Source organism: Phyllostomus discolor, chromosome 6 (genome assembly GCF_004126475.2).
Source record: "Phyllostomus discolor isolate MPI-MPIP mPhyDis1 chromosome 6, mPhyDis1.pri.v3, whole genome shotgun sequence".
Classification (NCBI taxonomy): domain Eukaryota; kingdom Metazoa; phylum Chordata; class Mammalia; order Chiroptera; family Phyllostomidae; genus Phyllostomus; species Phyllostomus discolor.
The window spans coordinates 156,093,387-156,118,206 of record NC_040908.2 but is presented as its reverse complement, the minus strand read 5'-3'; the positions used below and the strand labels follow the sequence as shown (position 1 = coordinate 156,118,206).

At 40.1% G+C, this 24,820-nt stretch overlaps 1 protein-coding gene across 5 annotated transcripts in view; it reads right to left on the bottom strand.

The window, feature by feature from the left end:
- The window catches only part of C6H11orf49 (chromosome 6 C11orf49 homolog), a 170,653-nt gene that overhangs the window by 88,955 nt on the left and 56,878 nt on the right, over positions 1-24,820 (bottom strand). For all 5 annotated transcript variants that reach the window (XM_036029340.1, XM_028515317.2, XM_028515314.2 and 2 more), the window contains one exon: positions 6,973-7,103. In XM_036029340.1, coding sequence (XP_035885233.1) covers positions 6,973-7,103 — 131 coding nt within the window. The remainder of the gene's footprint in view (positions 1-6,972; positions 7,104-24,820) is intronic.

The following is a 24,820-nucleotide window of genomic DNA, read 5'->3' as shown; positions in this document are numbered from 1 at the left end:
ATTATTTCTTTTTTTTTAAGATTTATTTATTTATTTTTAGAGAGCAAGAGGAAGGGAGGGAAAGAAACATCAATGTGTGGTTGTCTCTCCAGTGTCCCCTACTGGGGACCTGACCTACAACCCAGGCATGTGCCCTGACTGGGAAACGATCTGGCGACCCTTTGGTTCATAGGCCAGCACTCAATCCACTGAGCTGCACGAGCCAGGGCTCATTTCTGATATTATATTTTTTATGTTTTGAAATTCCACTTGGATCTTTTTAACATTATCCATTTATCTCTTAACCAGATTATGTTTTCCTTTACATATAAAACCGTTCAAAAGTCCTTGTTAGTTAATATGATCATCTCTGTCATTTCTGTGTCTGTGTTTCTATTGACTGATTTTTTTCCCTAGTTATGGATCATATTTCTGCCCCTTTTAATGTTTGGCAATTTATTTTTTATTTTTTAAAAGATTTTATTTACTTGTTTTAGATAGAGTGGAAGGCAGGGAGAAAGAGAGAGAGATAAAATATCAATCAATTGCCTCTCACAAGTGCCCCAGCCAAGAACTGGGCTCACAATTCAGGCATGTGCCCTGACTGGGAATCGAACCGGCAACTTTTCTCTTTGTGGGAGGACATCCAAGCAACTGAGCCACACCACTCAGGGTCTGTCAAGCAATTACTAATTGGATGCCATACTTCATGAATTTTATGTTATTGAATGCTGGATTTCATTGAATTCCTTTAAGGAGTATTAGTTTTGTTTAGGTATACAGTTAAGTTACATGCATATCAGTTGAATCCTTTTATGCTTTTAAGTTGCTCAGGACTCTAACCAATGCCAATGTTCTGTGTATTTTGAGGTTTCTCAACTCTGACTGGTAGAAGTGTGAACTATCCCTATCCCTATATATACTCCAGGAATTGTTTGACTTACTGTTTTCTGGTGGTTCTTTTTCCAGCCCACATATGGGCAGAGTTTATAGCCAAAGACTCAAATATCTGCCTGCAGCTCTGCAGAACTTACTGAGCTACCTATCCCCTCCTCTCTGGTACGCTGCCCTGTAAATTCTGGCTCCCATGGCTTCCCTTACCCCCAGTCTCTGTCTCTTCAACTCCGCTCCTCAACAGTCAAAGGCTGCCAGGCTCCTTGACGACCTTCTTTCCTGTTCTGTCTCTTGGGAACTGCCTCTCAGGGACCACAGTCCTATTTCACACACTGGACATTGCCTGATTTTCTAGCTGTTTATGGCAGTACGATTCCTTTAGTAGGCACTTCATGTGCAGAAGAGGAAGCACCAATCACTATTTTATTAAATGAAATATATATATGTTGGTAAAAGCACAAAGCTCAAAATTAAATTCTAATAAACTGAAAATAAACTATGGACAAAAGCTGTTTTGAGCCAATATCCTTAAACAGAAGTAAAGATTTACTTTAAGGGAATTTCAATCTTTGCCAGACTTAGAAAATTCATATTAATCTTTCTATATTGAAAGAAATACCAAAGTGAGAAGTTGAATTTTAAAGGCTTATTGCATTTGAGTAGATCTTTTTGTTTCCAAGAGTTTAAAGTTGCCTGGTAGCAGGAGGTTCACTATAATCTTAATGAGGTTATTTGAAATTCAGACATAGGAAAATTAGCATCATTCAAATCTCAAATACGTAGAAATGACTCTGCATCCCTGTGCCTGCTAAAAACTTGGATAAACTCTTCCAGGAGGAATCCAAGTCCTTAGTTTTCTACAAGTGGCTTCATTTTTAGATGTATTATGCCGGAACTCTGCTCCTCTTTGCTACCTCCCCAAAGAGTTATTTCCTCTGGATAGTGCTATATATAATATGTGCATGGTACTCTAAGGAAGTTAGTTGTCTTGCAGGAGAATAATATAGGAGAGGCTCCACTGAATAGGAGTCTCATACTTGGAATTCTAATTGAAAAAATGGGGATTAGTATTTTCTTTTGCAACCTTGCCTCTGAATGCTTTTTACTCACTTTGGATTAAAATTGGGGACCCTCACATTCTGGGACTGAAAAATATTCTGAAGTTTCTTGGAAGAAACTGAGAATATATTAAAAGTATTTAATCAAAGATTTTAGTATTGCCTAGACACAAATGTTGCATTTGGTCTTTAAGAAACAGAAACTGGTTAAGAAGCACAGTAAAAGATATCCAGCACAAAATCTAGGTCTTGTATAGAAACAGGGAGAACCTGGAGGTGCTCCCTCTCAGCAGCTGGATAAATCAATCACTGGCAGCTGCTATAAGAAAGATAAAGAAACCCACATCTGCTTAGAGTTCAAATGCTATATGGATCCCTTGTGATAGTAAATAAATTCTTGAAGAGGCCCCAATTCTAAATCAGGAAGAGAATTAAGGACATTTAAAGACTGTTTTCCATAGTTACCTATCTCCATGTGCTATTTCACAGAAACCAGCTCAGTCTATATGCACCATTCTTCAATGCAGTGAGTATTCAGTGCATATTTGCTGACTGATTAAGGCACTGGGAAAGGATCAGGAAATAGTACGAAGTCCACCTACACATGCCCAGTGCCCAGTTTTCTTTATGTAGAGAGTGATAGGTTAGCTTTTCTGCAGTAGTTCACTTAAAATGGGGCCACACTGGTTTTTGCCAACCGTGCTATTCTCAGGACACTGAGTATTTCTTGTGTGGTAGTGTAACCGAGATGGATGATCTCTGGAGTTCATGTCACAGAAAACTGTATGACTGGACCAGTAGAAACAGCAGAAATAGCACATTAGCAAATTAGTACATTGGAGTTTTAGTTCCAACTTTGCTACTAATCCACTGTGCAATCACACAAGTTGTATAATTTCATTATTTATAAAATGGGCACAACATTAGCTACCTTACCTATTTCTTAGGATAGTGGAAATGGTCTAGTAAGATACTACAGAGGAGAAGTTTTAGAAAAAAGTTTTAGTGGCTATACATAAAGTAGCAGTAACAGCCACTAGAGCAGGATGGGGTTCTTATAAATTCACCGGAAGCAGGGAGTGTGCCTGTACACTTCCTCTAACAGCACTGCCAGGCACATGGTTGTCTAGCAGACATATTTGTTGAATGAACGAGGAAACAGTTTAGGCCTCCCTCTAAGTTACAATCACTAAACAAACTGTTTTGAAGGTTCTCAGCACTAGTCTGGAGTAACACAATGTAAAGGTGGGAATACAAACATGCCCTTGAAAACAGATGTGAACAGAGATTTTGATGAAGAGGTTCTAAATCTGAAAATCTTGGAGCAGTTTAATCTATTTTAATATCCTGAATGTAAACATCTAATTCCATTGTTAAAAAGAAGTTCTCGGTGGCATACCTTTTGCCTTTCATCTCACCGAGATCTTTAAAGTATCAACAAAGCCATTTTTTAAAATCTTCACTTGACGATATGCTTTTTAAAAAAATTGATCTTAGAGAGAGAGGAAAGGGGTGAGAAAGAAATAAAGAGAGAGAACATTTATATGAGAGAGAAATATCAATTGGTTTCCTCCCATATGCTCCCCAGCCAGGGATTGAACCAGCAACCTTTTGGTGTACAGGGTGACACTCCAACCAACCGAGCCACCCAGCCAGGGCAATAAAGACATTTTTAATCTGTGTTTTTCTTAATATATTCCTTAAAATATGATCAGAATATGCCACACCAACAGTATGCAAATATAAAAATGTGCATTTCCTAGTGCATATAGCTCCTCTCAAGGATTTGTAAGGTGAAATGAAAACCTTACTTTAGTCAACTTTATTCTACTTCCCCAAAACTATATTTCTAAAACCTGCCCTATATTTCCTGCTGCTTACTGAAGCTTTTTAACTGTGTCCTAAAGAAATACCAATTTTTCCAAACCTTATATTGTACTATTAACATTAACCAAAAGATGGAAGCAACCCCAGTGTCCATCAATGGATGAATGAATAAAGAAAATGTGTACCCATACAATGGAGTATTATTCACGCTTAGAAAGGAAGGAAATTCTGACACTTGCCACAACATGCATGAATTCTAAGGATATAATATTAAATGAAATAATTCATTCACAAAAGGATAAATATAATATGATTCCACTAATATTGAGATATCTGGAGCAGTCCAATTCATGGAGACAGAAAAGTAAAATAGTGGTTGCCAGGAGCTGGGAGAAGGGGAGAATGGACAGTTAGTGCTTAATGGGTACAGAGTTTGAGTTTGGGAAGAGGAAAAAGTTCTGGAGGTGGATGGTAAGGATGGTTCAGAACTCGATGAGTGCACTTAATGCTACAGAACTGTACACTTACCTGGGAATTCATCACTGGTCGTCTTCCTCACCTTACATGTCAAACCAAGTCACCAGATCCCATGGATTCTATCTGAAAGCACCCCTTCCATCTCTGTGGATGCTGCCTTAGTTTTGGCTCTTGCTCTCTCTCACTTCAACTGACGCAAGTCTGCTAACTATGCTCCCGGCCCCCAGTATCGCCCTCCAAGCCATTTCCACACTGCCTCTACAATGCTCTTTCTGGAACTCAGATATCACCACACCACTGGTCTGTCTAAAATCCCTCATATAGTACTTAAGAAAATACAACTTCTTTTTTATGCCTCCCGCAAAAAAAGGTCTTTCGGGACCTGTTTTTTTTTTTTTTTAAATCATTGTTCAAATACAGTTTTCTCCTTTTTACTCCCAATCCAGTCCCCCCTCCCACTCCTCCCCACTTCCCTCCCATTACCACCCTCCCCTTAGTTTATGACCATATGTCCTTTAAGTTTGTTCCTGTGAACCCTTCCCACTGTCCCCTTAAATTCCCTCTACTCTCTTCTGTGGGCACTGTCAGCCTGGCCTCTATTTCAGTGTCTTTGATTATATTTTGCTTGTTTCTTTGTTTTGTTATTTAAGTTCCTGTTAAAGGTGAGATCATATGGTATTTGTCTTTCACTACCTGGCTTGTTTCGCTTAGCATAATGTTTTCCGGCTCCATCCACGCTGTTGCAAAGGGTAGGAGCTCCTTCTTTCTTTTTGCTGCATAGAATTCCATTGTGTAAATGTACCATAGTTTTTTGATCCATTCATTTACTGATGGGCATCTTGGTTGCTTCCAGCATCTAGCTATTGTAAATTGTGCTGCTATGAACATTGGGATGCATAGGTTCTTTTGAATTGGTGTTTTAGTGTTCTTAGGATAGAGTCCCAACAGTGGAATGGCAGGGTCAAAAGGCAGATCCATTTTTAGTTTTCTGAGGAAGTTCCATACTGCTTTCCATAGTGGTTGCACCAGTCTGCAGTCCCACCAGCAGTGCACTAGGGTCCCCTTTTCTCCACAACCTTTCCAACACTTGTTGTTTGTTGCTTTGTTTATGATGGCCATTCTGTCTGGTGTGAAGTGGTATCTCATTGTGGTTTTAATTTGCATCTCTCTGATAGCTAGCGATATTGAACATCGTTTCATGTGTCTTTGGATTTTCTGTATGTCCTCCTTGGAGAAGTGTCTGTTCAAGTCCTTTGCCCACTTTTTAATTGGGTTCCTTGTCTTCTTAGAGTGCAGTCTTGTAAGTTCTTTATATAATTTGGAGATTAAACCCTTGTCTGAGGTATCATTGGCAAATATGTTTTCCCATACAGTTGGTTCTCTTTTAATTTTGATACTGTTTTCTTTAGCTGTGCAGAAGCTTTTAATTTTGATGAGGTCCCATTTGTTTATTCTTTCCTTTATGTCCCTTGCTCTAGGGGACAAGTCAGTAAAAAAGTTTCTTCGTGAAATATCTGAGATTTTCCTACCTATGTTCTCCTCTAGGACTTTAATGGTGTCACGTTTTATATTTAAGTCTTTTATCCACCTTGAATTTATTTTTGTATATGGTGTAAGTTGGTGCTCAAGTTTCATTTTTGTGCACGTGGCTGTCCAGTTCTCCCAACACCATTTGTTGAAGAGGCTATTTTTACTCCATTTTATGTTGCTGCCTCCTTTGTCAAATATTAATTGACCGTAGAGACTTGGGCTTATTTCTGGGCTCTCTGTTCTATTCCATTGGTCTATGTGCCTGTTTTTATGCCAGTACCAGGCTGTTTTGATTACAGTGGCCTTGTAGTATAGTTTAGTGTCGGGTATTGTGATCCCTCCTACTTTACTCTTCTTTCTCAAAATTGCAGCAGCTATTCAGGATCGTTTATAATTCCATATAAATTTTTGAAGTGTTTGTTCTGTGTCTGTGAAATATGCCATTGGTACTTTAATAGGACTTCCATTGAATGTGTAAATTGCTTTGGGTGGGACCTGACTCTTTTATTCCATTACAGACTCATCTCCCCTCACCTCCTTCACAAACCTAGTCATTCTGATCTTCTCAGCTTCTTAAATTCCCCAGGTTCTTTTATGCTTCTACACCGCAGCACATGCTCTGCCCAGAATGCCCTTCTCTCCTTTACCCCTGTGGACAACTCCCACTCTTCCTGCCCCACTTAAATCAAACAGCCGGTTCCCAGGAGAACCTTCTCTAATCCACTCCCTCACCCTTTTTTAATAGTATTCCCGTCCCACACTCCTGCTCAGGAGTTTCCCTCTTTGCATCCACATCATTTCTTGAATTTACTGCATGGTATTTTAGTATTTGCCAAGAGTAAAGGCTCTGGAGCCAGACTGCCTGGGTATGAATCTGGCCCCAACATTTACCGTTTAACCTTGCCAAGGTACTTAACCCCGCTGATCCTCCGTTTCATTAGTGACAGTGTCTACCACAGAGGAACGTCGTGAAGAGTAAGTGAATGACTACAGGTAAAGTGCTCAGAGCTTCGCCTGGCTCTGAATGCACTCAGTAGTGATGGTGGTAGGACCGGAGGTAGAATCTCTGACACAAGACAGACAGCTCTGCAAAAGTGGGGTGTGCCCAGAGCCTTGAATAGCATGCATTCAACAACATTTATAGGAATAAGAGAAAAACAGAAGTGTGGAAGGAAGCAGGCAAGAAAAGAATTGTGGGAAGACTTACCGCCATTTTTGCCCACAGTTCGGAAGCACCTCCAAAAGGCCCGTAAGAACGATGCCCTGTTGTGAGGGGTGGCTTGGATGAAGCTGAATTCCCGAAAGAGAATGTGAGTTCCCTGACAGACACTGTTAAAACTGCAAAAAAAAAAAAAAAATCAAGAAGTCATCATTAGATAGGTAGTTACAGAAGGCTGAAATCAGAATGAAAACTCAAGACCAGAGAGAACCACTGCCAAAAGGAGAAAAACATTTTTTCTCCAACAAAACTCTGAACTATAGCTCTGGCCAGGGAGCTCAGTTGGTTAGAGCATTGTCCCAATGTGCCACGGTTGCAGGTTCAATCCTGGTCAGGGCACATACAAGAATCAACCAGTGAATACATAAATGGGTGGAACAGCAAACTGATGTTTCTCTCTCTCTCTCCCCTGCTTCCTTCTCTCTCTCTAAAATCAATACATTAAAAAAATAAAATAAAAAATACCGGAAAAACTCTGAACTGTAGATGAGACTAAGTCTTTCCAGAAGGAAGTCTCTTCACATAACCATATCCCTCCTAAAACCGCCGGAGACCAATTCCTCTGTGTGCTCCCCCCCTCCCACATACACACACCGAGGACATTTTAATCGGTCACTGGAGCGTCTTATATAGAGGGAAATCTTTCCATCTTTAACTGAATGGCAGCGGAACTCATATCTTTTTGGAGAATACTTCTCTCCCTACATTTTTTGGAATTATGTTTCCTTAAAAATATTCTTTTTGTACTCTGACCTATGTCAGCTGCCATAAGAACAACGTAGCTTATGGGACACAGCTAGCTTGTCTGTTCCAGTTTAGGGGTGGTGTCGCATACTTCTCTGACAATAACCTCAGAGGAAAACCCATGCGCCAAAGGATATAAAAGGTTCCAAGCAGAACACTAAAAGCAAATAAGAAGAACAAGGGTAGAAAGTGGCCTCTGAATGAAAGTATGAAGCAAAGCCCCAGGGCCCAAGTGAGTCATTGTTTAAGCTGGGCTGGGGAAGGGGAAAAAATAAACTCCATTGCCTTTGGGTTCTTCTGCCAAAGGAGTAAAGACTGTAGAGCCTGGCGTAATCTAAAAATGGAAATTCCACCAAAGAATAGGCAATTATCCAGTAATCAACACTACCAAAGGCAGACTTCGGGTTCCACAAAACTCCTACTAAATTCCCTGACAAGTACTGCCAATCATGAGTGGAAAATGTGTTAATCTTTATAGAGAGGCAGACATTAAAAGGAAGATGGCAAGCAAGAGAGGGACAGTGGTAATTCTAAATGCCACTTTTAATTTGTTGACTAAAGGGAGAAAAAAAATTCCAAATCTCTGAACTGAACAGGAAAAAATTTCAGGAGCCACGTACTCCATTTTCCTTTTCCCTGACCAGATTCAGAGGGAAGTGTCTAACCTCGGTTTAACATACAGTGTGCTACAGGATAAAGTTAACCTCTTCCTTTCAACATTAACAATGCTGTATGAAAAAGCAAATCACACGCTCTCCTTCCCTCTTGGAAAAGTAGCACAGAAATCTATTTCTAAGACACTATGAGGAAATATCAGGGCCACACCTGGCAAAGAATTAGGTCAGATGAGAGATTGTTAAAAGGCGATGGAAGTGTTAACCTTAACCGTGCAGGGTTGTGGCAGCTATTTATTGTTTTGCATGAAGGAAAATGAAAAAGAAAGCAAATGAGCTGTTACAAGTAAATGGAGGTGGCTACATTTGTAGCAAATGAAGTCTAAAGTGATAAAATTTTAGCCTAAACTTATGAAGCTATCCAGCAAAGAACTGGCCCCAAAATGTGCTTTATACCCCACATGTGGGAATGCTGCCGCCTAGGTCAAGAGCCTGCTTTAAAGGAGCTAATACTAGTAAAATTATGTCCTCAGTGCAGCTTTTTAAAAATATCTTTTAAAAAAATCTAGCAAATAATTTATGCATTAGAGAACCTGGCGGAGCCTCATTATACAAATAAGAACAAATTTCCCCAAAAATTTATAAAATAGGAATTTTACAAAACAAATGGACAGAACAAAAGCATATAATATTGAATATGAAAAGATTTACAATTGCATTTACACTACTGCCTTTAGATAATCCATACTGATAAAATTCACACTTAGAGCCACAGCTCTTCAAAACAAAAATTCACATTTAAATAAAAATAATGAGAAACATTTGATCAGGGTGGCAGCTGGTCAGTATGGGGGTCATAATTACTTTGCCTAAAGAGTTAATAGATGATCTTAACATGACCAGTGAAAATTCTTTTAGATAAGACGGCTGGAAGGAAAAGGCAGAAAAGGCAACGTTGCTAAAAATTTTATTCTTCTTCTTCTACCTGAAATATCCTTTCTCTACCTCCATCTGTTAAAATTCTACCTAGGCTTCCCGAACTATCTCAAATGCCACGTTTTACATGAAGCCTCTTCCTGAGCCGGTACCCCACCTCAATTCCCAGCACACCTCACTTGTAGCTGTCTACTGGCACTCGCCATTTGCTGTGCTGTTTGAAAGTTACTGGACTCATTTCCCCTACAAGACGGAGTTCTAAGGGGTAAGCAATTAGATTGTACTTAACAAGTGTCCTGTGGGGAAATATTTTGAGGCTGTGAAAATATACTGTTAACTCTTCAAACTTTCATTTCCTAGTTTCAACATCTATTGATAATTCTTGCCAGAAGCAGTAACAATTATGATGGATTTGCCAAATGGCAATTTTTCTAGTTACATCATTTCATGTACATTTATAAATTGACTTTCTTTTTTTTAAGTTTTTTTTTTAAGATTTTATTTATTTATTTTTAGAGAGGGAAGGGAGGGAGAAAGAGAGAGAGAGAGACATCAATGTGCAGTTGCTGGGGGCCGTGGCCTGCAACCCAGGTATGTGACCTGACTGGGAATCGAACCTGTAATGCTTTGGTTCACTGCCCATGCTCAATCCACTGAGCTACGCCAGCCAGGAAATTGACTTTCTATAGTAAAGAAGAGCTTACCTTTCTCATTTATTCATTCATTCATTCATTATTTACATTAGTCTGGATTCACGAACTCTTTATTCAATGGGTTATAACCCTTTATTACCATTATTTATTTTGATGGTCAAATTATCCCAGATATAGCTATGGAAGCTCCTTCAAGCTGACTTCTATATATTTTTGACTTGTCCATCCAATTCTTTGATGATTTCTTTACTTTTTGATAGAATAAGATGTTCCAGGCTCATCTTGTTCTTTTCCTACCTCATCCTGGAAGCAGCCATTTCTCCAAGAAGCCCAAGTTGCTTTTAGTAGAAAACAGTGCTTAGAAACCAAAATCTAGGTACGTGCTGAATGTGCTTTTTGCTCCAAATGTGTTACAGCTTTTAGGCTCCCTCAGAAAACAGTTAAGAAACAGATGATGGTACACATACACACACCCCCTATATTCATTTCTGTATATCTAGCTATCTACATATATTGAAATGCATGGGCTCACACTGATTCAATCCCAGTTCATTGCTACAGGGTACCTTCTATTTGTCCCCGTTTTTGTATTTGAAAATTCCTCTTCTCATACAGACAAATCTGGCTCCTATTGTTCATAATATATATTTACTTATTTGCTTACCCCTAAAAGGCACAGCAATTGATAACTCATGCTTCTGTGGGAAAACAGCCTACTAATTATAGTTCAGTGCTTGTTTAGAGCTCTTTTTATTTTCAGTCTGAGGGCGGGCACATAGTCCAAATACTGTGTCCAGTATTACTTAGTTTCCCCAATTCCCTCAGTATGTTTATGCTACTCACTGGAAATACAGTTTGCTTCAGTTGTTTCTGTTTGTATTCAATTTTAGGGACCCTTGTCCTTGTTAATTATATAAATAGATATCTTGCCTATGTGAAATAGTAACAGAGTTCCAAAAGTAAGTGGCACCTTCCACCCTCTCACCTTTGCCACTTTAACCTTTGGCCCCGTTTCCAACAATGGCCTGTAGGTAATGAATCTCATTGGTCTCTGGCTTATTCTTCCTGTGTGCATTTTTTCTCACGTAAGCAGATACATATACATAATAATATTCTTAATTCTCCATCTTTCTTATACAAAAGTAGCATAATAAAGATACCCTCTTGTTCAATTCATAAGGATCTAATTATTTCTTTTTAACCTGTCATGAATAAGTAGTTCAGGAAATCTCTGGATCCTCTGGCCACAAGAGAACCAGAGATAGCAAAATTAAATAATCTTTGTTAATGATATGTATCTCAAAAGCCAAACATCAATTTATTAAAATGAAATGGTCGAGAACCAGGGTTCCAGGTCGTGGTGCAACTCCAGGCAACAGGGCTGCTGCTCAGCCAGTGGACGGAGGCGAGCTGCAGGGGCAGGGAGGTGGGCCTGGGAAGTGGCAGCTGGGCCAGCCGGGAGGAGCTACAGTGCCCGAGGATTCCATGAATTCAGAGCAGGGGCCAGAAGATGCAGGGGAGCCAGGACCTTCCCCTGAGGAACATGTCCCTGGGCGACTGGACCTGTCGTGTGGCAGCACCTTTAGACTAGGAAGACTCAGGATAAATTCACAGCTGGTACAAGACCGCCAGGGTTCAAACCCAGGAGAGAACTATTCAACATGAAGTTGAAAACACCTGCCCCTCTTGCTGGCAACTAGCTCCCTTCCTCTGATAGGGAAGACAATCATTGTGATTGCTACAAGGATGTTTGCAGCACTGCCAATCTGTGATCCTGTGATTCTGTTACAAAACAAATACTCTACCTTCCAAGTAATTTTGTGGTTGAATACATCTTTTTGTGGTTATAGAGGAAGTTTTTATTTTTATAAGTGAACTTTAAATGCTCCCCTTTAAATCTGTAATATTTTTTGCTTAATACACTTAAAATGGTAGGCTGACATTAACATTTCTGAGACTAAATTGCCTCAGAAACTCGAAACTCAAAGGATCCCACTGTAAGACATTCGGTCAAGATGGAGGCGTAGGTAAACACAGCTCGCATCCTTGCACAACCACTGCAAAAATTACAACTAAACTACACAATAACTATCACCCAAAATCGTCAGAAAATCGAGGTGTATGAAAGTCTACCAACCAAGAAACTGAAGTCACAGTCATCCAGATAGGCAGTAGGGGAGGAGATGTGGAGATGTGGAACACCTGGTCCCACATCCACATGTGGTGGATAAAAAAAGGGAGGGATACATTGGGAGTGAAAGATCCCAGCCCTACACCAGACCACCCAGCCCAGGGTTCCAGTGTCAGGAAGATAAATCCCCGTAACTTCTGGCTATAAAAACCAGTGGGGACTGGGGTGGTAGAAGAAATTAAAGGATTCTCTGGCGTTTATTCTTAAAGGGCCTGCAATGGACTTAGGACTTATGCAAACTCACTCCATCTGGGCTCCAGCACTGGGTCAACAGGTAGAAGGGCACCAGTGGCACATGGGTAGACACTGAAGTATCTGGCATCAGGGTGAGCACTGGGGGGAAGCCTCTCCCCATACAAAACTCCAGAGGCCAGCCAGTGGCCATTGTCCCTTTTCTGAGCCCTCCCCCACATAAAGCTACAGAGCAGTGACACCACATCTGACACTCCATCAACCTGGGTCACACAGGTTGCCCTGGCCTGGTGATTACCTAAGGCTCCACCCCATTCAATTTGCAGGTGTGCTTTTCTACAATAGGCCATGCTACTAAGACAGGGAGTCAAAGCAGCTCTACCTAATACATAAAAACAAACACAGGGAGGCTGCCAAATTGAGGAGACAAAGAAACACGACCCAAATGAAAGAACAGAACACAACTCCCCCCCCAAAAAATCAACAAAATGGAGATAAGCAATCTATCAGATGCAGAGTTCAAAACATTGGTTATTAGGATGCTCAAGGAACTCACTGGGTACTTCAACTGCATAAAAAAGACCCAGGAGGCAAAAATGAAGGTTACGCTAAGTGAAATAAAGAAAAATTTACAGAAAATCAACAGTGGACTGGATGAAGCCAAGAATCAAATCAATGATTTGGAATACAGGGAAGAAAAAACGTTCAATCAGAATAGCAAGAAGAAAAAATAGTAAAAAAAAAATGAGGATAGGGTAAGGAGCCTCTGGGACAACTTCAAACATACCAATATTCCAATAATAGGGGTGCTGAAAGGAGAAGAGGAAGAACAAGAAATTGAAAACTTATTTGAAAAAATAATGACAGAAAACTTCCCTAATTTGGTGAAGAAAACAGACATACGAGTTCAGGAAGCACAGAGACTCCCAAACAAGGTGGACCTAAAGAGGACTACACCAAGACACATCATAATTAAAATGCCAAAGGTTAAAGATAAAAAGAGAATCTTAAAAGCAGCAAGAAAAAAAGCAGATAGTTACCTACAAAGGAGTTCCCATAAGACTGCCAGCTGATTTGTCAAAAGAAACTTTACAGGCTAGAAGGGACTGGCAAAATGTACTTAAAGCGATGAAAAGCAAGGACTTACAACCTAGATTACTCTATCCAGCAAAGCTATCATTTAGAATGGAAGGGCAGATAAAGTACTTCCCACAGAAGGTAAAGCTAAAGGAGTTCATCATCACCAAGCCATTACTATATGAAATGTTAAAGGGACTTATTTAAGAAAAAGATAAAAGCTATAAACATTAAAATGGCAACAAATTCATAAACTGAATCTGAAAAACAAACTAAGCAAACAGCAGGACAGAAACAGAATCATAAATATGGAGATCACTTGGAGGGTTATCAGTTGGGAGGTGGAAAGGAGAGAATGGAGGAAAAGGTGCAAGGATTAAGAACTACAAATTGGCAAGAACAGAATAGACAGGGAGATGTTAAGAACAGTATATGAAATGGAGAAGCCCAGGAACTTGTATGTATGACCCATGCACTTAAACTAAGGCAGGGAAAGCCGGAGGGAATAGCAGGTACTTGGTGGAGGGGGGCAAATGGGGAAGAAATGGAATAATTGTAATAGCATAATCCATAAAACATACTTAAAAAAAGAAATGGTCAGAGTATGTCTCCTAAATTGATTTTAAAATAAAATAATTAATAAAATTCCATAGTTCTCCCATTTTATTAGCATAGTATTTAAATAACTCTAGAGTAACATATCAAGAAAGTGAAGCAGGAGCTGTGTTAAAAAATTAAGTGATTTAGAAATCAGACATCTGTAAATATGTTAAGCTAGTGTGAGTCCTTGATTCAATTGCATTTTCTCATTAAATAAATAAAGCTTAGGGGGGATGGGTGAAAAAGGTAAAGAGATTAAGAAGTGCAAATTACCAGTTATAAAAATAGCCACTCAAGGACTACCGAGGACAGAATTAAATATAAATGTAATAATAGTAGGTCTATAACACAGACATTCACATTCCACATGTATAAGTAATAAAGAGCAAAAGAACCAAATTAAAATATTCCAACTCATTTTAAATGTGCCAGGAGGCAAAACATTGAAAGCTCCTGCAATACTCCCTATCTTCCAAATATTCCCGTGCTTTTACTCAAACTAAAAATGGCCAGTGGGCGTTGACCTACATAATTAGATTTGACTGTAGCAGTTCAGAGTCTTCTTAGCTCATTCTCTTACCCCTTCTTCTTTCTAAAATCAGGCCAGATCACTAAAGCAGACTTCTGTTAGAACTGGAGTTGTTTCCTGCTGTTTTGGGATGAGATTTATTTGGAAGGAATCCTAAACAGATCTACCAAAGAAGCAAAATATGAGAACGAATCACATCCGATTATGCACTGGCCCTACCGAGGTGGTACACAGAACAGGGACCAGCCTTTGAAAGACAAATAAGTCAAAGATCCAAAACATCTTAGGAAGAGTCAAGGCAAAGTAAGCTTCTGTTGCCTCTATAAACAGAAGGAAAAAAAGATATCCTGTGTAGAGGGGAAGTAAAATGTTTGTGGCATACTTCCCACTAACAGATTGGCAAAATTAGCAGACTAGAGTTTTGGTTTGCAGAAAGTCACCAAACCCTCAAAGATATGTATATTCCTGTGGCATGATCTGGTCCCCTGAACTAACAATCCCTGGATTTGTTCTCCTTCCTTGTGAAATTCAGATGAAGTCAAAGCCATTAAATGTTTTCTTTCCATTGCCTATCTGCCACAGAATTTGGCAGCGCTAACCTGATGAGCGAGACCAGCAAAGCATGTCTGTGTTGCAGAACCCCGGCGTAGTTTGGACAGCACACTTGAACAGAATTGCCTCACATCAATTTCTTGCTAATAGTGCTGCAAAGAAGTTTCTGCACATAAGTTTAATGCTCAGTTTCTAAGAACTTCTAACTCTCTACCAGGCTGTTGTTATCTGTTGTTCAAGCATACAACATACCTATCACAGGAAAAAGTAAGTGAACAATATGATCCCATATCCAAGGGGAAATTTGACAAAGTGGGGCTTTAACACGTGGTACATTTCGAACAAGGTTCTGCTGACAGATATACATCAGGGGAACCAACTGCAGATTCTCTGTTGGCCAGGAAGAACTAAGTGTAAAAGTATAGAAAATAGAAATCGACCACACTACAGATGGGTACTCAAATCCTCTTCATCTTCCCATTCCAGCACTGGCTAAATTGGAAGTAGAATGTCCAAGATCTTTGGCTTCTTAAAAATCTCAAATTTAGGAAGAAATCCAACAGGGACTAATCAATCTCCAGTCACTTTCTAGAACAGGTGAGCCAGTTTGTGAGAACTGAGTTGTCATTGTGTTGAATGGCATTCATAATCTCTGCACAGCAAAACAACTACATCAGAGGCTTATCATTTCACTCCAGTGCCCTAAGCACTTGTATTGCATACGGGGATTTCTTCTGCCTGAGTAATCCTCAGTAGCAGAGCTAGTTTTCAGACCAGCATATCAGTGAGATCACATCTGTCTGCATTTTGAAGATAAGAACTCACAAGATGGGCCCTGAAAGCTGTGGAAAGCTTCTGCAATGGTCAGTGTTAAGCAATGCTGAGTCTTCTCTCCTTGGTTATGTCATTGAGTGTTCTTCTGTCACGAAACCCCAGAAAGAACCTTCTTAAAGCACTTGTCCAACCCACCCTGGGCCGATGCTAAGGGGAAAGGAGACTGTTTGCGGACAGGGCGATCTCCAAGCACATTCTCCCCAAGAAGGCTAATCAAAGGACTTAGTTTTCACTTGCTCTTTCCTGAAAGTAAACTGCTCTTTATTAGATCTTTGTTTTTAACTCAGTTAGCCCCCCTGCCAGAGTTAAAAATGTTTCAAACTCCCTTTCCAAGCCTTCCAACTTCAAAACTGACTGCTAAAGGCCTGGCATGCTGTGGTAAACTCCCAATTGCATGTCAGTGGAAAAGCAGGATGATTCATTAACATCTGCTTACTCTTTGCAATTTTAAGTGTTAAAGAACATCTTTCTCTCTCTCTCTTTTAAAGGGTTTTATTTATTTATTCTTAGACAGAGGGGGAGAGAGGGAGAAAGGGAGAGAAACATCAATGTGTACTTGCCTCTCACATGCACCCCCACCAGTGACCCAGCCCACAACCTAGGCTTGTGCTCTGACTGGGAATCGAACCAGCAACTCTTTGGTTCACAGGTTGGCACTCGATCCACTGAGCCACACCAGCCAGGGCAGGCTCACCTCTCTTATAAGGTTGTTTACACTATGCCAATAGAAACAGGCAAATGAATACATGTACCTCAGGATGGGAAATCAATGCACAGAGCGCTGGGAAAATGTTACTACATACATATTCTTTACAGCATCTTAGAAATTTAAATGATAAAAAGACAATGTAGCAATTTAGAAAATGCTTTCCATATACTATAAAAAACAAAAAATATATATAAATTATAATTTTAACTACATTAAAGTAGGTCTGCATAAGGAAAACATTAAAAATTTAAAAGATGATTGTATTTACTAATTGTATTAGGGTTGTTGGCTTATAATTGATTTATTCCTCTGTCATCCAAATATTCTGCAGTGTTATGTTAAGTTTTTGTAATAATTTTTTTAAATGACACTTACCATAAATGTCTAGTTTGTCTCATTCCTACAAGGCCTCTAAACCGACCTCTGGACAACAGAACTTCCCAGAGCTTGCCTAATTTCACTTGAAATGCAGACTGATTGTGTTTTCATGGTTTCTCTGGGGAAACATCCCTCGCCTTACAGGAAAAGTTCCCGGACAAAGAGCATTCCTTTAGAATGTTGCAGTATTTCTACTAGAACTCACCTCCTGCTACATGTTACATCTCATGTTCATTCATCTGTGGTCTCGAAACTGGTCACCTGTTATTTTTTTTCTCTTCAGCCCTATCTTTTAACCAGAACGTCTCTTTTGTCAACTGGCTTACCTCATCCTTTACGTAAGAAATGTTTGTTAAAAGAGGGGCGAGGTGGAACATAAACAATAACTTGGAAATGAATGTGTACCTTAGAAAGTAAAATATAATAGCCCTGGCTGGTGTGGCTCAGTGGATTGCACGCTGGCCTGCAAACCTAAACATTGCTGGTTCAATTCCTGGTCGGGGCACATGCCTGGGTTGTGGGCTTGGTCCCAGGTTGGGGGCCTGTGAGAGACAGCCAACTGATCGATGCTCCTCTCACATATCAATGTTTCTCTTCCTCTTTTTCTCTCTCCCTCCCCCTTGCTCTGGAAGTGAATGAATGAAATCTTAAAAAAAAAAAAGAAAGAAGTATCATATGATCCAGCAATTCCACCTTGGGGTTTATAGTAAAAAGAAATGAAAGTAGAGACTAAGATATCTGTATACCATGGTCATGGTACTATTGTATTATTCACAACTGCCAAAAGATGGAAGCAACCCAAGTGTCCATCAACAAATGAATAGATAAACAAAATGTGATATACGCATACAATGAAGCATTCTTTTAATGATTTTATTTATTCTTTTTTAAAGATTTTATTTATTTTTAGATAGAGGGGAAGGGAGGGAAAAAGTGAGGGAGAGAAACATCAATGTGTGGTTGCCTCTTGTGTGCCCCCTACTGGGGACCTGGCTTGCAACCCAGGCATGTGCCCTGACTAAGAATAGAACTGCCGACCTTTTGCTTTGCAGGATGGCACTCAATCCACTAAGCCACACCAGCCAGGGCTTATTTATTCATTTTTAGAGAGAGGGGAAGGGAAGGAGAAAGGGAGAAAAACATCAATGTGTGGTTCTCCCCCACGTGCCCCCTGCCCCTGGGGACCTGGTCTGCAACTCAGGCATGTGCCCTGACTGAAAATCAAACCTGTGACCCTTTGGTTCACAGACCAGTGCTCAGTCCACTAAGTCCTACCAGCCAAGGCCATATATTGAAATATTAAGCTTCAAAGGAAACTGTGATACATGCTACAACATGTAGACCTTGAAGACATTATGTTAAATGAAATAATCCTGTCACAAAAAGACAAATATTCATGATTCTACTTATGTGAGGTACCTAGAATATTCAAGTTTACAGAGAGAGAAAGTAGAATAATGGTTTATCAGGGGCTGGGGGAGGGCGTGAAGGGGGAGTCAGTGTTTACTGGTACTGAGTTTCAGTTCGGGAAGATGAAAAAGTTCTGGAGATGGGTGGTGGTGGCGGCAGCTGCAGAACAGTGTGAATGTGCTTAATGCCACAGAACCATACACTTAAAAATGCTTAAAATGGAAAATTTTATGTTATGTATATTTTACCACAATAAAAATTAAATAAAGTATGTATTGGTGTCAAATTCCCAGTATGTCTATTTAGAATTGCCTGATGGAATGAGAAATTGGACGTTATAACCAAAACATTTTTCAGAGTGGTTCTGAAGTAAAAATGACTGCAGAATTACTACTTAAAAGTGTAGACCAAGGATAGTAGCTTTGGTATCACTTAAAATCAGAACCTCATGCCCCATTCCAGACCTACTAAATTGGATTCTGCATTTTAACAAGATCCCTAGGTGATTCACATGCACATTAAAGTTTGAGAAGCACTAGTCTGGGGTAAATCTAATCACTTCCTAGCTGTGTGACCTTGGGCCAGGTACTTAATTTAACCACTTTGTGCCTCAATCATTTTTTTAATATGTAAAATGGTGGTAATAGAAATACTTACTACATAAGGTTGCCAAAGATTAAATGTGATAATAATGCATGTTGTATAATGCCTGGCACATTCAGGGACTATTAGCTATTATTATTACTTTGCTGTGCAGAAGCTCTGCAAAAGTTGATTTCTGGGACTTTTCTAAAAAATAGTATACTTAGGCCCTGGCTAGTGCGGCTCAGTGGATTGAGCACTGGTCTGAGAATCAAAGGGCCACTGGTTCGATTCCCAGTCACAGCATATGCCTGGATTGCAGGCCAGTTCCCCAGTAGAGGGTATGCAAGAGGCAACCAGACACTGATGTTTCTCTTTCTCTCTCCCTTCCCCTCTGTCTAAAATTAATTAATAAAATCTTTTTAAAAAATAGTAGACTCAGGAAGTCAGTATTTTCCAAAAATAAGAATAGTGTATAGCTTCAAGAGATAATTGTGAAAAAAGAGTATCTGGGAGAGATAGCTTTGGAAAAGTACAAAGAAATGGAAATACTTTCTTCAGAAGACCCAATAGAGTAGAGGTGTTAAATTCATTCACAATGGGGAGATTCTTTTTTTTTTTTTGTAAAGTAGGGGAGGACCAGACTAATATTTACAAAGTATAAACGGAATGGAAGCAGCCTTTAATGAAACAACATCCTGTTTTTAAGATATTTGGGAAATCAAGTGGTGTGTATTTCACATGTCTGAAACCCTCACATGGGATATAAACTCTCTGCCGAAATATCCCAAGTACTTTTGATCTATGCGATAAAGGACCAAATATTTGTCTGAGGGAGCGGGGTGGGCGAGCGTGAAATACTGACGAGGGAAGAGACAGAAGGGCCAGCTACACAGGAGCCCTCGAACTGCTAGCACCTGCAGAAGATGTTGCTGAGTTCCTCATTTCTCTGGCAGGAGAGCCTTCCTTGTCCCAGAAAAGACTTTTGGAGACAGAGAGGATTTAAAGAAATAATATTGTTAAGAAGTGAGGCTGCTGGGCTTGCACTTTACTATCCGGAATCCCTTTATCTTTCTTGAGAGCCCCCCCAGATCTCTTTTCTTCTAGGTCAGTAATTTAACACTCTCAGCTCTCAACTCAAAGCCTGTAATGACCTTGCTGTGCTGAATTATTAGCCCAGGATATAGAAAGAGAGAGAGAGGGAGGGGAAAAAAACACTAAAAAACAACAGAGGCCTTTTGATCAGAGCACCAAACTGCAGTTCGCTGTAACTCAAGCTGTCCATTCTTACATGGCAGGAATTAAGGACTCCCCCTGCCAGGCAGGACCCTATTAAAAGACAATAGCTGTTTGAAAAGGGTAAGCAAGTTGATATGGATATAATAGGCCACATATGGGGGCCCCTTTCTACTCTGAAATAAAGCTCCTTCTTAAGAGTTGGGAGCTGAGAAATCCAGTATTCAGTAGGCAGGAGGAGGAGGTATAATGGAAGAGAGGGGGCAGCCATGCAGAAATGCTTGAAGGTGCTTCAGGAAAAAGGGAGGAGGGCTTTGGGGAGCAGGAAGAGGTGAGCATCAATCACCCAGGGGAGGGGCTTTCAGAATGGCCAGGTGCGAGCGTTTTAGGGCCAATGATGACAAAGATCTGGCTGGAACCAATATAAGGGTTGAGTTCCCTAATGGGTTAACAACAACAAAACAAGCAGCAAAGTAGTAAGCTCTTGCCAGGAATGATGCAGCTGGCAAAAAGAAATCCTTTCTGCCTTGTTTTAAACAACTAAAAATGTGAGCATCTTAAACTCCAGATGAATGCCATCTAGTGCCACTAAATGTTCTCATTGTTTTTAAAAAAGCTCTGCCAAACAGAAACAGTGAACCCCAAAGAATTCACCTCTTGCCTACAATCTACACCCCTCCTCAGATACAAAGAGGTAACCACAGGACACAGGATTTCTTACTCTATTAGTTAAACCATGTTTACTAGTTAACTCATGTTTGCTAATTGATCACCAAGCACTCTGTCCATTAGTGGATGATGCTTCTGGAGAATCTTAAATCCACACAACAGAATGTCCTAACCACTCTTTTAGCTATCTGTAAGATCTTCTTAGTATGTTACAAAACAAGGAATGCCTTAACAGTGATGCAAGGTATTTAAACACATTAATCTAGTTGTTGATGACTAAATTCTAGACCCCCAAAGTCCTAAGCAAAAAATATCAGGAAGATCTTTTTCTTTCTTCCACCACCATGTGCTAATTGCCAAATGAACAACGCTCCAGTTCCCATCCACTACACTTAACGGGCTAGCTTGATGGAATCACACCAAAGAAGATACAACAGATCTCTAACACTGGCCTATTTTACTAAGTGGTCAACAGGACACAAAACTGAGCTTTAGCAAATTGAAGTGTTTCACTGGTTAAAGAGAAGACAAAGATTCCCAAGGGGGGAAAAAAAAACTTTTTGATCACCACTGGGTTTAAGACTCCAAAGTGAATATATTATTTTTATTAAAAGTTACTAGAGATTATTGTTTCCATCAAATATTGCAATTCCAAACTACTCTCCACTATGGACTCTGGTTCATTTCAGACGGTGTCATCACGTAGGAAGGGAGGGATGAGAAATAAAGAGCAATGGAGAGCACCAAACACTGCGCTCCTTCCCCAGTTCATATGGTGACCATACGGTGACCATATTTTCAGAAGTTCAACTTGGGACATACAGTCTAAAAAGGTTTATTTAGCTTGTGGTGGTCCACTTCCAGGTGTGAGAAACAGCTTAAAGATTACATATATACAATGACTGGATATGTTGAAATGCCATATTAACTGATAAACATTAAATGCCATATTATCTAGCCCTGGCTGGTGTAGCTCAGTGGATTGAGCGCAGGCTGTGAACCAAAGTGTTGCAGGTTCGATTCCCAGCCAGGGTACATGCCTGGGTTGCAGGCCATAACCCCCAGCAACCGCACACTGATGTTTCTCTCTCTCTCTCTTTCCCGCCCCCCCTTCCCTCTCTTAAAAATAAATAATAAATAAAATCTAAAAAAAAAAGAATAGTTGATATATTTTAAAAAAGTGATGGTTTTTCCATTAACTTTATTGGGTTTTACTCCAGTAGACAAAATCTATACCCACAAATCTCTTTGAGACAAGTCCTTCTCTATTTGGGTCTCCCCATGAGGCTGCTGTGGGACAAAACCCTTAAGATCCCTGGCCTTCGGTCTATCTAAGAGTCTATGAGGCTCCACCTTGAAATCTTCCTGAGGTCTTAACAAAGGGTTCATCTTTATCCTAAGGCCCCATTTCCCTGAGAGCACTCTAAATTTGATCTTCGTCTTGAGACACTTTGAGTACTTTTTGCTGGTTGGAAAACATGTCCTGAAGTCTCAATATTTCCTCTAAATTCTACTTGAAAACAAAATAGTTCATTCTTTAGTACATCCCTCTCACATTTCACTGTAGGCAGTTAGAAAAAGACAGGCAGCCTAGAGATCTCCACAACTAGATCATCACGTTCTTTAGGTACACTCCCTGCTTTTCACATTACTAAAGGTGTCATTCACAGCAGGGGTCCTCTTATCTCCAGTTTCCAGTAACATTTTCCTCATTCTTTTAAGCCTTCATTGAATGTCTCCTTGAGGCCCATCAGAATCCCACTAATAGTCTCATGGTCCTTCCAGTCTTTGCCTGCTGCCCGGTCTTAAACCGATGACACTGGTTTTAGGTTTTTGTTCCTGCAGCACCTTGCTCGAAGTAACAAATTCTGTTGCAGTCATCTAGTGATGCATAATAAACCGCACCAAATGGAGTAGCCTAAAAAGTAACTATTATGTTCATCCATTTAGTCAGGAATCACACAGAGTGCAGCCAAGATGGCTTCTCTCTACTCCATGATGCAGGGACCTGAATTTTCGGGACTTTTATGGCTGAGGTTGATTCAAATGGAATGACTCAAATGGGCTGACTCACTGGGGATGGAATCATCTGGAGCTTCTTCACTCACATGTCAGGCAGCTAGACTGCGATGACTTGAAGACCAGGCTTGTGGCTGAGCTCCTTACAGCACGGCATCTGGTTAGCAGGAGAGGGTGTCCTGGGAGGGAGTGTCTGAAAAGTGCAAGCCCCAATACCCCAAGTGCAATACCTTCTTAACAATATTGTTCCCAGAGATCGAGGTGGAATCGACATGGCCTCTTGTGACCTAGCCTTGAAAGTCACATAGTGTTACTTCTATCATCTTATATACAAGGGGAGGGGACGACATATACCCCACTTCTCAAAGAATATGGTATCCTGTTTTAAAACCACTATCAAGGAAAAAAGGAATCCCAAGACTAGTGGTGAAAACCTGAAGGTCAGATCACTAGATAACTGCCATTAGCAGGAACAGAGATCAAATAATACTGATAAAGTAGATCAGAAGATTCTAGGAGAGACTTCTTTAAGAAGATAAAATAGAGAGTATGAATACATATAGATAGCAATGTACTTTCTTTCATCAAAGTCCTGGCAGTTAATGAATAATTCATTTTAAAAGGGTAGCCGAGGAAAGTCTTAAAAAGAGAACACTTATAAGACACATGGACAAGGTTAAGGAAATGTGTTTTCTTAGGGCTAGCAACAGGCTGAAGGGATGGGTAGAGGGTGTGGTTTCTTTAATCTAGAAAGAACAGGGACCATCCAATGTCACCTGCCACTTTCAGCAGAGGGACAGAGCGGACGCAAACACACGGCACACTGGTGGGGAGAGAAACACAAGAATGTACACCCCAACCTCACTCCCTCTTCTCCTGCCCTTCGGTCTCCTGCCAATACCTCCCCCTGGCTTTAACCCAATGGAAGCCAAAGCACAAGGGAATCTGTGGGTTCAAGTCTGTGCTGCTCAGTCCTCCAGAGCAGAGAAATGTGGAGAGTGGGCCTGTGGGAGCAAATGGAAAATAAATAATACAGTACTAAAAGGAAATTTACTCAGTTGGGTAGAGTTTGAAGAAAAATTGGTGATAATTTTATAGGAAATCAATCAAACAAGAAAAAAAACCCAGACAACCCTGGGGTGAGAAGGTTGTGCAACATAATTCAGTGACAACAATGTTTATATACTTATAAAACATAAACACTGAATACTGATATAACCAAAATCTTGATTAAGTATAATAGAAAGTTGGGGGCTTAGCAAGACTACGTATGCATGGTAAAGCATGTTAAGGAAGTTAGATTTACCTCTTAGACAGTGGGAAGTCAATAGGTAATGCCTGAAATTGCAAAAATCAAGTAGCAACATAAGCAAGTAATTTAGAGGTTGACAAATAAATGTCAAACAAATCACTCTATGGAGTTGAAAGTGGTTACCTCTGGGGAATGGGAAACTACATTGAGAGTTGGGGGGATGCTATTTTTTTAAATTCTTATAGTACTATTTTACCCTTTAAACTGTATGCATGTTTATACATGACTTTTAAAAAAATCAGGAAAAGAATACTCAGCTTAGAGGGCCACCTGCTCTGTGAAACCTTCCCTGACCCCTCAAACTGAATTAAGTCATCTTTCTCTGGACATTCTTACCGTTAGCACCTGAACCTCTAGTTAGCGCCAATTGCAAGTAATTTAATTACTGGCTAATTTGACTATGAGTACCCTGAAGGTAGGGACCACATCTTATTAATCATTGTTTCTCAGCACCTGTCACATAAGGGATATGTAAGAAATATTTCCTGAATTGAATGATCTCAGTTGATGGCACCAACAACCTACCAACAGCAACACAAAGTAGAAAATTTCTATGAGCAAACTATCTTTCTAACCCCTCACATACATATCTTCCTGAG